The 15,681-nt window shown below is 33.6% G+C and overlaps 1 protein-coding gene across 1 annotated transcript; it reads left to right on the top strand.

Moving 5' to 3' along the window:
- The first annotated feature begins 27 nt into the window (after window positions 1-27).
- LOC101712271 (UDP-glucuronosyltransferase 2B17-like) lies at window positions 28-12,059 on the top strand. The gene is made up of 6 exons (XM_087188560.1): window positions 28-801; window positions 2,056-2,204; window positions 5,159-5,290; window positions 8,079-8,166; window positions 8,952-9,171; window positions 10,068-12,059. The coding sequence occupies exons 1-6, from the start codon at window positions 78-80 to the stop codon at window positions 10,345-10,347; spliced, it is 1,593 nt and encodes a 530-aa protein (XP_087044686.1). The 5' UTR covers window positions 28-77; the 3' UTR covers window positions 10,348-12,059.
- Window positions 12,060-15,681: the final 3,622 nt, after the last annotated feature.

The following is a 15,681-nucleotide window of genomic DNA, read 5'->3' as shown; positions in this document are numbered from 1 at the left end:
TTAAATTCTCCCTAAATATAAACATGAGTAATGATAGAAGATAGCACAATTTGAGAGCAATACTACATTTTATCAAGATGTCCGTGAAATGGATCTCATCTCTGCTGCTACTACAAATGAGTTGTTATTTCAACTCTGGAAGTTGTGGAAAGGTGCTGGTATGGCCGATGGAATACAGCCACTGGATGAATATAAAGAATATACTAGAGGAACTTATCCATAGGAGACATGAAGTGACAGTTCTGAGACCTTCAAGTTACATTTTTGTTGATGTTAATTCATCATCTGGAATTAAATTTGAAACATTTACTACATCTGCGAATAGAGATCAATGGGAAAATTTTTTCATTCATGGAATCACTCGGTTGATTAATATTGGCTCCAAAGATTCATGTATTACATATTTTTCAGAAGTAGAAAACATTTTCAAAGAATTTTCTGAAACTTGGCAAAATTTCTGTAAAGAAGCAGTCTCAAACAAGATACTTATGAATAAACTCCAAGAATCAAGATTTGATGTCCTTCTTGCAGATGCCATTGGTCTCTGTGGTGAACTGGTGGCTGAGCTACTAAAAATACCTTTGGTGTACACTCTCCGGTTCTCTCCAGGCTACAAAATAGAAAAAAATGGAGGAGGCCTTATACTTCCTCCTTCTTATGTACCTGTTGTAATGTCAGGACTAGGTGGTCAAATGACTTTCATGGAAAGGGTAAAAAACATGATATGTATGCTTTATTTTGACTTTTGGTCTGATCCGTTTAATGAGAAAAAGTGGGATGAGTTTTACAGTGAAGTTTTAGGTAAGTCATGCTTTTAATTAGTAGAGTGAGGTCGTTACTATCTTGTGCATTTTCAAGTGAACTTGGATGAACATAAAATAAGAGAACTTTGTATTTTATATGTACATGATGAAGGAAAAAAGTAAAATTATTTGTCAATTGGCAGATATAAAAGAAATATTTACATTATGTGGTCATATTGCAGCCATTTGGGTGTAACTCCTATAGACCATTCCAGGAGGTCACACAATTCTACAGTGAACCATTCAGGCATTAATTTTGGAATTTCTTATCAATTATACCTTCTTCTTTTTTTTACAATTAAATTAATTAGGCACCTCCCTAATATCTTTATGAATGAAGACAATTAGATTGAAGAGTTACCCATTTTTCAAGCAAAACTATCTAGTAGCATTGAGGGAACTGTTTTCTCATGAGTAGATCAATTTCCTTACCTGAAATAATTACTTTTTGTTTTCTATCTAAAATATACCTTTACTTTTGTGAAATATACAGTGTTTTATCCCAGACTCAAAAAGTATAACTTGCATATTCCAATGATTCAACATTCTCAGATAAGTCCTTACCAATCATCCCTTTTAAAGTTTTAAAATCTGTAGAAATATGGACATCTATGTGATTTTTTCATTACATTTTTCCATTTGACAGAAGAATGAGCCCAAACTCAGTTTCTGTAATGTCTACAGATTTTCCCAGAGATGATTCATAATGCTTGCAAATGATAAGTACATAATATTAAGCTGCTAATATAAACCAAAAGCAAGGGCATTAAAAAAGTTGAGCCATAGTCTTATAGACCTCACACTCTACTTGGATCAGGGACTAGCCTGGTAAATGCTAGACATGAAGGAATTTCTGAAAAACTTGTTCCAATATTTTACTAGGATTACTTGAACCTGAAGCTGGAACATTTGTTTACATTTGCATCTGTTATGTTGATAGATTTAGAGAAACAGGAATATATACAGGAATATATAAACAGGAATATATAATTGTAGAATAATTTTTGATGACTGCTTGTTAATGTGAGTATACTGAAGTAATATTAGAGACATAGTCTTATCTCATTATTTCAGAAAGACACAATTGAGACATGCATACAACATAAAAATTTTATTGTTAATATGTAAATATAATTTGGTCAATGAACAGTCAATTTGTACTTTATTCCTACATCTTTTAAAATGTATTCTATATTCACTCAACAGTTATGTAATTGCCCAGTTTTGTATTTTTTTTTCTTCCGCCGTTCAGGAAAACCCACTACATTATATGAGGCAATGGGAAAGGCAGAAATGTGGCTCATTCGAAGCTATTGGGATTTGGAATTCCCTCACCCCACCTTACCAAATTTTGATTTTGTTGGAGGACTCCACTGCAAACCTCCCAAACCTCTACCTAAGGTAAATATAGTCCTGTATTTAGCTTTATTTTTAAATTTCTGTAGGAATGCTCTGGATTATTCATTGAGAGTCTTGACTCACAGTGAGAAATATGTGGGAAACAGACAAGTATCTTGCCAATTGAAAAGCCATATTTCTTTTGGGAATGGTAGCACATGCCTATAATCCCAGAACACCAGAGGCTGAGGCAGAAGAACGACCTGTTGAACCAAACCTGGGCAATATAGCAAATAAAGACAGCCTTGACTGTAGAGAAAGACCCTGTTTAATAAAAAGAACACTTTTTATATATCTATTCCAGCAGAAGTATCTGCATTTCACTACCATTACAGAAAAATATGAGATACTTATGAGGTCCTCAGAATAGAGTCCATTAATTATGGTTATTCATTATTCCTCAATACTATTCATTTGCTCATTTAAAGTCTACAAAGTGACTAGTGTACATGGCCAGTAAGTGTAAAGTAATCCTAGAAACAGCATAGACACAGTGTCCTCTTCTCCCATAAATCTTGCATGATATTTTGAAAGATAGAGTATATTTAAGCAATAAAAGCTGTGTGAAACATATTTTTAAAGGAAAGAATTGTATTACTAAGAAAACTTTCAAATGGGATTATAAAAACCATGCCAGAAAAATTAATAGCAATGATGATAATAAATGAACAGGGTGCCAGAATAGGTAAGGGATGAGGGGTAGAGAAAAACACAAAACAGACAGCAGTTAGCAGAGTAAGAACAATTCCCAAGAACTGCAAGCTTATTTTATGTGGATGCTAATTTTGTTAGATAGCTAATTTAGAAACAGATGGCAGTCAAAAATATCTAATAAAATAATTTTTTACACCAAAAAAAATTGAGCTAAGGAAACAGATGATCTGATTTCCCTTTTTTAAACAAAAAAAAATTGAAGATGCCATTAGCGAATTAGATTGCAGAGATGCAGAATGGTAGAAATGGGAGGCATTTAGAGGGTAGCTGTAAGTGTTCAGGCAACACATGATTAAATGCAGACTAAGGTATGCATACAGGTTGAAAATCTACTCAGATAATCACAGTAGAAGGTCAAATTGACTGTTACGGGGATAAAATGTAAAATAGTTAAAAGAAAGTATTTGTAGCATTTAGTAAGTGTTTCAGAATTAAGAGTCATCTATTGATGTCACTGCTATCCTATTATTATTTAATATTTGATAAAATAATGAACTGAAAATCCAATAACTTAAGATGATAATCTCATGTAAATTCATACTGAAAAGATCCTACTGATTTCTTTGAAAATAAATGCATAATTTCAGGCAATAAGATGAACAAGATCAAATGAGTGAATTTTATCAGAAGAACTGAAGTTCTTTGTTAGTCTTCTAGCTTACAAAAAAAAGTATTGGTCAATAGTATACCTGTGAGGCCCCAGCAATACTTGTTACCAACCCTAACATCTTCTTGCCTTTCTGATAGCATTGAAACCATTCCTCACTTCAAGTCCTAGATTTTTACTTCTCAGTGTACAAAGGAAAGGATTACTTTCTTAAAACAAGTATTTAATGCCCTTTGCCAAGCCTGTAGCATACCTCAGTAAAGATCCCTCAGGTGACATGCTCTTGGCATCAACGTGACCTAGCAAAACAAGTGCAGAGTAAAGGTGCACCGCTTATGTATTAAACACTTCATAATCCCTGTGATTTTTCTGACAATTGATTTGACGTGAATCATGAAATTATTCTGGCAGTATATACAGTGAGATTCATTAAGAACAAACACAATCATACATTTTAAATTGACATCATACTTCTAAGGACTATATAGAAATGAGGCATTTTGTATTGTTTCAGTATATGTGATCATTTAAGAAGTCTTTTTTCTTTACCTTCTTATTTGCAACAATAGAAAACTGAAATATGAATATGTGACTAAAATGCAATATCTTTTCTTTTATTTTTGGAATGGGGTTTTGAACTCTGGACCTTGTGCTTGTGAGGCAGGTGTGGTACCACTGAGATAAATCCCTGCCCCTACAATATCCTTTTACAGATGCAATTATTTAGACTGCACAATAACTCCAGAACTCAAATATTTGAGACATTATTAGTGCATTACTAAGCAATATATCTATATACTTGGATTTTTGATTAAAAAGCAACAGTGTTAGAAGGACCAGGATATAGAAGAAAAGGACAAAGAAATAACTCTAAAAATGGCAAAATTAATAATTATAGCTCTTATTAAGTTGCAAAAAATAGAATTTTAGAAACTTGCATCATTTTAACAAACGTTATACCCTTAGGTATAAGATGTTCCTTTCAATATATGTGAAGAAAATCAATCAAGATGCACAAAACTATCTAACTAGTAATTATGTACAAAAAACCCCTGAGAAGTAACTTAAACCTCCACTTTTAGGGAATGATTAAATAATGAAATATGTGTCTAATACAAATCTCAATTGTTTTACTTAAGAAAACTTGAAAACACTAAATTAGCCATAATAGGAAGTAAGATTTTTATATATAATATATTATATATATCACCACTATAATTGTCTCACCAAAGATACTTAATAACAATTAATCAGCCATAACAAGGGTGTGAGATGAGTACAATAAGGAAAAGTAAATGAATAAATTCACTCTCTTTTTCTTGGGTAAACTAGAAACATAAATGGTAATCACAATTTTCTAAAGATTATCATATAATATAAATTAAATATAAAATTTTGGTTTTATAAGAAATAATTGTTTGGAACATTGACTAGACAAAAACATTAACAATACTAATTTTATGGCTTGACCTGAAATTCTGAAGATATCACTTTGTCCTATGTGTATTTTATCTGACCATTCTAATAATTGCTGTTAATTCTTGATTTTAATATTTTCATTTTTGTAAATACGGTATTTTCAACAGTGTTTTCTGTGCTGTTGTTTTATTTTTCTGATAGAGTAAATGCTTTTCAGGAAATGGAAGAATTTGTGCAGAGCTCTGGAGAACATGGTGTCGTGGTGCTTTCTTTGGGGTCCATGGTCAGTAACATGACAAAAGAAAGGGCCAATGTGATTGCCTCAGCCCTTGCACAGATTCCACAAAAGGTGGGCAAAGTGTCTCAATGGCAAATATCCACTAAAGAAGTCATTAAATCCTGCAAATATCTGCTTTCAAAAAACTTCTTTCTTTTCCTACAGCGTTAGGAAGTCACTGTATACTTAAGCAATGTTACAGAAAGAGTTAAATTTTATTTAAAAATGCACTATCACAATAACATTAAGCAAGTATTTAAAGGGGTTTAGAATGAATCACTCAGGTTAGGATTTCCACGTTAGTTTCACTTTTTAATTTATCCCCATTTTGGAATAGACTTTAATATGCATTTTAGGGGGATATTCAGACAGGAAAAAGTCAACTGGATCCAATTCAAGATCCAGGTATCCACTCACCCATGTTAATGAAAAAATGGGGAAGAGCAAGATAAACTACCAACAGAGTTAACAGACAACATACAATGTGGGAAAAAAATTTTAGCAGCTGTAACTCAGACAAAGGGCTACTATCTAGAACATTTAAAGAACTGAAAAAATCAGACCACCCAAATTCAAAGACCCAATACTAAAATGGGCATCTGAAATGAACAGACATTTCTCAAACAAAGAAATAAGAGCAGCAGATAAACATATGAAGAAATATTCAACATCACTGGTCATTCGAGAGTTGCAGATGAAAACAACACTGAGATTCCACCTCACCCCAGAAAGAGTGGCTGCTGTAAGTAATCAACCAATAACAAATGCTGGTGGGGGTGTGGAGAGAAAGGAACACTCCTCCATTTTTGGTGGGAGTGCAGAATGGTGAATCCACTATGAAAATCAATGTGGAGATACCTAAAATACCTGGGACTGGAAGTCCCATTTGACTCAGCTATTCTGCTGCTGGTAATTTTCCCAAAAGAAATAAAAGAAGCATAGCACAGAGATATATGTGCACCCATGTTTATAACAGCACAGTTTGTAATAGCTAAAGCTTGGAAACAACCCAAATGCCCTTCAACTGGAAACTGGATAAGGAAGATGTGTTTTGTTTTATAAAATGGAGTACTACACAGCCATAAAGAATGAGAAACTAGAGTCAGTTATGGCTAAATGGATGCATACCGAGGCCATACTCCTAAGTGAAATAAATAGGACACACATGTGTAAATACTGAATAGTTTCTCTAGTGTGAGAAACTGAGAGTGTAAATAAGGATTAAAAAGATTAATAAATATTAATTGATACTATGAAATAGGAAAAGGTCCAAAGGAGTAGGGGTTGTGGGAGGAGATGGGGAAAGGAAAGAATGGAAAGGAAAATTATGAGAAAAAAAATGAAAACAAAGTCTATGTAAATGGAAAGGGTAGAGGGGTGAAGGGCACACAGGTAATGGGGAAAAAATAAGAACCAAGATACATCATATACAGGTACAAGCATCCAATGATAAATGTAAACATATTGTATACCTAAAATGTACCAGTAAAAGAATTTAAACAAAAAAAAATAAGGAAGTGTAGCTAGAATTGGCACAATCCATATCTAAACCAGAAAGGTGTAAAACATGGAATGGAGTTGTCTTCTTTCCTCACAGTGGAACCTGTGCACTGCAAAGTATGTTTCAGAAGGACTCTGTTTTAATCCCATCAGTTTAATGTCCTCCCAGTCAAGAAAGCAAAAGGGAAATAAGAGTCAAAGAGAAAAAAGCCTTCTTGGGAAGATGTTCAGACACCTACTCTAAAACACAAAATAGGGATTAATTTTCTAAAGTATTTAATTCATCTTCAATCTTTGAATAGTTGTGTACTATAGTAGATTTTATTTACTGTCAATACAGCAGTTTTGTAATCTCCTATGCCAACTTTTAGCTGGGGACCTGCAGTTATTTTCAACACTCCTACAGTAAATAGAGCTGAAATATTTTTAAGTGATGGTCCAGTTTAAGAGAAGAACTCAGCATTTCTAAACCCAGTACCTTATTTTCTAACAGGGTAATGAAATGCTTAGGCTATGGCAGATCATGTTAATCTCTGCTGTGAATATTTTGTACTGCATCTTGGAAGAGAAAAGAACTAGATATAGAAAATTTAACCACCTTAAAATATGAATTGTTTTTGAAAAGCTACATACCTTATGAACTCCAAACTAACTCTATTTTGCAAATTTAATTGATCATCCTAGCAGTGGTGATAATATTATAGATTCTTGTTCAGAATTCCAGTTGAAACTTTTCCTACAATTAAGGATTAATAATTTTAACTCAAAACAAATTACATGTACTTCCGAAAATCAATTAAATGATTTCTGACAAAAACTGATTGTGTAGATTCCATAATTTACCTATCAAAAATGATATTTTGTGCATCTAATTCTAATAAGTTAATTTGTAGAAAAAATGATTATAAGTAAACTGTAGTAATATATTTTAAAATTAGGTCAGTATTAATATTGGAAGAAGACAGCTGCTATTGTAATCATGTATATTAATGAACATGTAAACCATAAAAAATTACTTATTCTTCTCAATATAAATTTCTTTATATTTTCTATATTTTTAAAACATTTAATATTTTTAGTTATTTAAATACTTTGATAGCAATTTCTAAAATATTTTAATTTAGCATATAGTATCTTATTTGTCTCTGTCACTGTGTGAAACACAATTATATTAAATCTGATTAAATATAAAACTAAGTATAGAATATGTTGGTGTTATATTTGTCTCAGTATCTTCATACTTCTTAATATTTAATCTCCTGTCCTCAGTTTTAAAATCTACACAGCAAAAGGCACTTACCTTGTTTGTGTCTAAAGTCTTAAATTCAACATATGATGTAATGCAGACTTTACATAACAGGTTCTTTGGAAATTTGATGGCAAGAAACCAGATACCTTAGGACACAACACTCGGTTGTACAAGTGGCTCCCTCAGAATGACCTACTTGGTAAGATACTGGAGAACAAATACTGCAAACTTAAATCAGTAAGAATGATGACAGCTCAAGATAGAACAAACCAGGGAACATTTGTTGTTAGAAAATCAAAACTAAAACCAAACTTACAAATATTAATCAAAATAACACTCGATTCATTATCAGTGATGGTGTATTTCTAATGGGAAAATATTCACACTTTTATGCTGACTTAATAATTCATTCTCTATGGTCCCAATGTCACATCTTGCTGACCTACACAACTTTCCTATCAGAATTAGTGGATGACCTACCCTTTTAAGAGAATAAGTTCTAATAAATACGTGATCCTATTGCTATGTCATTTTGTTTATTTTATCACATTAGATGAAATTTTCCTAGCAATCATGTATTCATTGTTACAGTCATAAAGCATAACTGCTTTATGGCATTCACTTTCCTTTGCATTCTGATCTGAGATACAAAAGAAATGGCATTGCACCAGGTGTGTTGCTGCATACCTGTAATCTCAGCACTCAGGAGGCTGAGGCAGGAGGAATACTTCAAGTCTAGGATGGACTACATAGTGAGTTCAAAGCCAACCTAGACTTCATAGAAAGACCTTGTCTCAAAAAACAAAACAAAACAAAAAAATAAAAACAAAGAAAAAAAAATCAAAAGCAATGTCTCTGTAGTTATACAAATGCAAATTCTTTATCCATAAAGTACCTCCATTTGTAGTGACCAATATTGTACATTTCTCATTGTATTTCTAAAATTTAAAACTAATTATTATACTGATATCGACATAATCTTAGGTCACCCAAAAACCAGAGCTTTTGTCACTCATGGTGGAGCCAACGGTGTTTATGAGGCAATCTACCATGGAATCCCAATGGTGGGCATTCCTTTGTTTGGGGAACAACATGATAACATTGCTTACATGAAGGCTAAAGGAGCAGCTGTTAAAGTGGAATTCATAACATTATCAAGTACAGAATTGCTAAATGCACTGGAGACAGTTCTTAACAACCCTGTGTGAGTATAAAAAAATTTTTTTTTACAATCTATGTTCTACTCAGACAAATTCTCACATAAAGTATCAAGGAAGTATCAGTGAATCTGAAATGAAAATAATGAAATACAAACTTATTGAATGCTGAAGCCATCATTAGACACAAGGCTCAGGATCATGATAACATCTTTCAGTGTTCTTATTTGAAATATTTGTGCAAGTTTGAGGCAGAGTGCAAAATGTTAAAATAGCCTGTAAATTGAATGAGAGGAATCATTGAGAATGGTCACAGAGGAATTACAAAGAATATAAAGGAAACAATGAAACAGGAACCATGAAAGTTGTAAGGGTGTGATCCTTTCCATGTATCTATGAACTCAAAACAGACATATTTATAAAAAGACAACAAATAAGAGTAGCAAACTCAAAGAACACCATCTGTTTTATAGTTTTAATGATTGAACTATGGACAATATCAATATTGCTTTCACCTCAATATTGCAATCCATAATAATTTGACTCACACATGTAGTATGAACCTTGAGAAGGGTTTTCTTTTTGCTCTATATTGCAATAAGATTTGAACCTTGTATAACAGGTCTATTAACAGTTTTTTTACTGTATAATACTAGTTGTAAGTCTCATAAATATGCCATATGTTTTTGATAGTTTTTGTTTGTTTTACCTTTGGGAAGGAACTGATTTTAATCTCTGGATTAGAAATAACAATGCTTCCTCAGCCTTTTTGTTCACATCTTTAAATCCTATATGTTAAAATATTCTAAATTACTAAGATTTCTAAAATGACTAATAAAAAAAAATTTCTTTTAACCTTTTTTTTGCATTCACTTTTAGTACTTCCAAAAATTCACATTCTACCATTTTGAAATAATTATAAACTTATTTAATTTTCCTTCAGCTATAAGGAGAATGCTATGTGGTTGTCCACCATTCACCATGATCAGCCCATGAAGCCCCTGGAGAGAGCAGTCTTCTGGATTGAGTTTGTCATGCGCCACAAAGGGGCCAAGCACTTGCGACCACTTGCCCAAAACCTCACCTGGTACCAGTACCACTCACTGGATGTGATTGGGTTCCTACTGGCTTGTGTGACAACCATTACTTTCCTTGTCATAAAAAGTTTCTTGTTTTGTTCTCAAAAGTTTGTGAAGATGGGAAAGAAGCAAAAGAGAGAGTAGATCTCCTTTGGTTTTAATGCATTACAAATGAGACCATTTCATTTACATTAACTACCATGGATCAAAACATTACAAAGAGAATCCTCCATGATTTACAACACCTTTGCTTCTTGATTTACCTATATAGTGTAGTTTTGTTTAAGGAATATGCAATTCTGATTTCAGAGTTCCTATAATAATTCTATTTTATTGTTGACTTGTACTTTAACATAAATACTTTTAAAAAATGAGTATCACTTAAACCCCATGTGGGAAACCTTCCCAGGAGAGAATGATTAAACTGAGAGACAAATGGCATAGTCTCTATAGGAAATGAAGAGTTAAAATATGAGGCAAAAGCACCCCCAATAACTACATGGATATGCAAAAGACTCACAGCTTGGGTGAGATGACATAATTTAACTGCGTGGTGAAAAGGACACAGGCTTTGTGAGGAATGAATTGTTAAATTTGGTAAAATCACACAGGCTATGTGAGAGTCAAATGGGTAAACAACAAGAAGTTTAGATTTGTAAAGTATATTATGTTTGGACATGTCCTTCCCATTTCCCGAAGAAAAAGTGCTTAGCCTTGAGTCAGCTCCTGGCCTCAACTGCTTTTCTCCTGCTTTTTTCTCTAATATTAATATTCTAAATAATAGCCAGAGAGTGCTTGAGTTGCGGGATTTGGATGCTCATAGTGGAGAAACAGCCCCTCTGACCCTCTCAGTAGATTGATCTAAGTCTCCTCTGCAGCTCAACTTTTCATCCTCCATGCCACCAAAGGTCACATACTGACACAACCACAGTTTGTTAATTTCAGAAAAGCATTATTTTATCATATTTTCAGAAACCTTTTTCTATTCAAATAAAAGGTAGTCCTCTTGACATTTGTGTATGTCAAAGAATAGGAGAGGCAGAAATTAGATAACAGTAATGAGACATTTTCTCAGAAAACTAAAGTAGGGGAGAGAAAGTTCAACATAAATACAGCTCAATTACTACAAACACAAATATGACAATTGTTTTCATGGGCCTAAGAAGAGACTCTGGGGAAGTGAAGAAGGGAAACCAAAGAGAAATACTGAGATATAGTGAAATGGAAAAATTATAGTGGAAGAAAATACAAAAATTCTGAAAATGCCCTGCAAATGGGGTTAGACAAACTACAGTTTGGAGTTTGGGAGAATCACATTTTCATTAGCAAAGAAGCAAGAGGAAGAGTAGAATTACTTGTAGGGATGGAATCCACAATTTAAGAGAGACGAAAAGCACAATGAGCTTAGTGAATTTCATAGCAAATTGATAAGTCAAATATTTTATAATATAGAAGATTTAATAGGGCAAATCTCTTAATAGGAAATATTTCCTATGAAATTTGAATTTGATTCACAAAGCTTTGTTTTTCCTAATTAGTTTCCTTTCCTGAAACTTTGTAACCTGGTCTTAGCCTAGATGAGAAGGATGAAAGAAATTTTCAACATGAAGCCCTGAATATTCTCTAGCTTCTGTTTTTGTCTTAATGAATCATCTTCTGTAACTAATTAATAAGACCTCAAATAAATGAAATATGTCAGTTTAGGAATATTAGTTGTGCCTCTAAGTGTTTAGTTTGGTGCCAGTAGATTATATTACATTTTGATCCTCCTCCAATAGTATTTCTAATTTCTCGGTCAGATGCTTCTATCACTTCAAGACATAGCATGATGAGGGCATTAAAAAACCAAAAATTCATGCCGCAATTGTGTTTATTTTTCTCTCCAAACAAATGAAAAAAATCTCAAGATGGAACAAATGTCCAAATATTGGTTGTGGCAACTTTAAAAACGTATCTTCTAGAAAGCAACATGAATTGCAAAACTTCAACCACACCTTGTCTTTAAATATCTACAGTCATCATGTGTGGATTCACAAGGTACTGTGGAAAACATCTGACAGAAAAGAAAGAAACTAATTGAAGAGTAGTTCTTTTGCCAAAAAAGAATTTTTGTTTAAATAGTTTGTCAGAAGATGGAGACAATTATCCTTTGGACATATGCAAATGACTTTTAAAACACTAATTTTTATAAATTACAATTAATTTTAATGAAATATGTTAAATTGTCAAAAAGACAATGTGGCAGTCATATTCTCTTCTTAAACTTTGGATATCTAACAAGTACAAACAGAAGAAAAATTATGCATAAATATTATTCTGAGCATTAATGATAATCTACATATACTACTTGATAGAAATTTTAACCTATTTTTTCTTTCTTCATGAAATACTCTCTGAAAACTTGATGATTTTTTTGTTGAACTACATCTTCTTGCAAATATTAGATAATAGAGCTAGATGGGTAATATTGATTCTTCATATATAGTAAAAAACATTTGATTGGCTTTAAAAATTTTAACGTTTTTATATTGGTTTATTTTAGGTATATGTAATGATAGCATTCATCTTAATGAATTTGTACTATTACATAATGTATCCTCCTTCTTCTTTGATTCCCATTCCCTTGCTGTCCCTTCAACCCCTCTTTTCTTCCTTATTTACAAAAACTTTGTTTCCATTTTTCTTCTATTCTCTTCCTTTTCTTGTTCCTTCCTTTTTTCCTTCTGTCCCTCCCTTGTTGCGATTCTCATTTGAACATTTCCTTACCATTTCCCAATATCCATTATACATTTTGGTCTGTATTTACCATTTTGGATTTTTGCACCAGAAAAACAATGCAGTATTTAAATATATGTGTTCATTTTATCTCACTTAATAGTATGGTCTCAAGGTGCATCCATTTAGGTAGATATATCTCAACCTTATCCATCCTTGTGCAGGGTAGTACACCATTGTATAAAAAAACTCCCACATCAGGCCCACCATTCCATTGGTGAGTGCAGATCCCAGGGAGCAGCTGTGTGGACTAGATGATTGTGGCTACAAGTGGATCCCAGCTTGGCATCCCCCAACAGCAGAGGTTCTGACACACCCCCCCAGGCCAATAGACTGCCAAGAGAGGAACTGCATGGCACCCAGGCTTCAGCAAGTGCCTCGCTATACCATCAGCCTCAGCTAGGGACCAGCCTGGAGAAAAGCTATACAGTCACACAATCAATACCCAGAAGCTTGCCCCAATAACATTGACAAGTGCAAGGAGACCCTAGCCAAAGCCTGTGCAGACAACAGAAACTGTGTTGCACAGCTCCCAACCAAAGACCCACCCAGATAATAGCTACATAGGGACTCCAGTAAGAAGCACACTTAGAAACCATCCCAAGTGTTCTTGGGCCCCGGGCAGAAGCCTGCCCAGACAACAGGTCAACTCAGGGATCTAGAAGTCCACCACTCTGAACAAAGGAATTGGTGTACTGGTGAGCAGCAGAGTAAAGGCTTCTCAGTGTCTGGCTAAGAATTCAAGGCCACTGGGTGAGCAAAAGGGCCCTTCAAAAAAGACACAGCAGGCTGCACCTGTTGAAATGAGAAGACACATAAATCAGTTCCAAAACCCAACATTCAAATGAGATAAGGGAACCCCAAAAGGCTACAAGAAGGAACAATGTGATACTCAACCACCTGGATTCCCTGAACTGGCAACAAAAGGGGACCTGGAAAAAATGGAATCAGAAAAATTTTCTCAGATAACAGCAGAGAGTGTGCCCCTAGTACAAGACATGATTAGTAAATCTAGAGTGGACACAGATAAAAAAATAGAGGAGCTGAGAAATATGATGGAATCCCATCAAAGGAACCAAATTGAATCCATAAAACAGATGTAAACAGAATTCTAAGAGATTAAAAACTCCACTGAAAGTTTACTGAGCAGAATGAGTGAATGCTATTATAGAATTTCAGGTATAGAAGGTAGGATTGCCATTAGTGAGCAGGAAAAGAAAAAACTCTTAAAAATAGTAAGGGGCCATGAGAAATCAATCCAACAACTTCTAGACAATGCAAAGAAGAACAACATCAGAGTGATTGAAGTCAAGGAAGAAACAGGTGAGAGTACAGATGACATAAAAAACTGTTCACAGAATTAATGGCAGAAAACTTTCCAAAGAGAGAAAAAGAACTTGACATAGATATAAGTGAAGCATACAGGATTCCAATTAGCTTTGATTTAAAAAAAGTTCATATAGGCATGTAATTGGTAAGATTTCAGAAACACAACAGAAGAACAAAGTTCCACAACTAGTTAGAGAAAAGAAGCAAATCATATACAATGGAAAGCCAATCAGAATCACAGCAGACTTCCCAATGCAAACCCTCAAGGAAAGAAGACTGTGGATCTATATATTTCAATCCCTAAGTAAAACAACCTCCATCCCAGATTCAAGTACCCTGTAAAAGAATCTTTCAAAATTAATGGAGAAATAAAATTATTTCCTAACAAAGAGCAATTTAGGAATGTGATGAATACCAAAGAAGCATTCCAAAAAATTTTAAACAGTATACTAGGAAAAGACAATGAGGATCAAAAGACCAAGAAGAACTGCAGAATAAATCCATCAGGCATGACAAGAAATTAAATGCAAAGGGGGAGAATCCAAAAAAGAGAAAAAGTCAGGACAAGGATATGTCAATATATAGCAATTATAACCATCAATGTAAATAGTCTCAATTCAGCAATCAAAAGAAATGGACTCACAGAATGGGTCAAGAAGCAAGACCCAACAATATGTTACATACCAGAAACACACTTAATTCAAAAAGAAATTCATAGACAAAGTTAAAGGGTGGAAAACAATACTTCATGTGACAGGAACACCCCTGAGAAGCTGGGATAGCTAACCTCTTTGCAGATGAAGAGTATTTCAAACCAACACTGATTAAGAGAGACAAAGAAAGGCACTACATCCTTGTCAAGGGAACAATCCATAAGAAACAGATTACAATCATTAATAACTATTCACCAAACACTAGTGCACCCGACTATATAAAACAAATAGTAAAGGACATGAAAAATCTTATACACTCTAATTCAATAGTAGTGGGTGACTTAATAGCCCACTCTCACAAATAGATAAATCAAATTGACAAAAAATAAACAATGAAATACTAGAACTCAAACTCTTGAACAAATGAACTTAATATGCTTACAGAGTTTTCCTCCACACAAAATCAGAATACACATTTTTCTCAGCTGTACATGTGTTATCGTCTAAAATAGACCATGTACTCACTCATAGAGCAAGTTTAAGTAAGTGCAAAGGAATTAAATTTATCCCCTGCGTATTGTCAGACCATACTGTTATGAAATTGAAGATCAATAGCAAAGGAAACCACAAGAATTTCATAACACATGGAAACTGCACAACACACTTCTTAATAACCAACGTGTCAAAGAGGAAATTAACAAAGAAATCAGATAGTTCCTAC

The sequence above is a fragment of the Heterocephalus glaber genome, unplaced genomic scaffold (genome assembly GCF_053883595.1).
Source record: "Heterocephalus glaber isolate CG9 unplaced genomic scaffold, H.glaber_assembly_v1.0 deba00000281, whole genome shotgun sequence".
Taxonomy (NCBI): domain Eukaryota; kingdom Metazoa; phylum Chordata; class Mammalia; order Rodentia; family Bathyergidae; genus Heterocephalus; species Heterocephalus glaber.
Note: the sequence above shows the minus strand (reverse complement) of the source record. Positions and strands in the feature narration are given on the sequence as shown.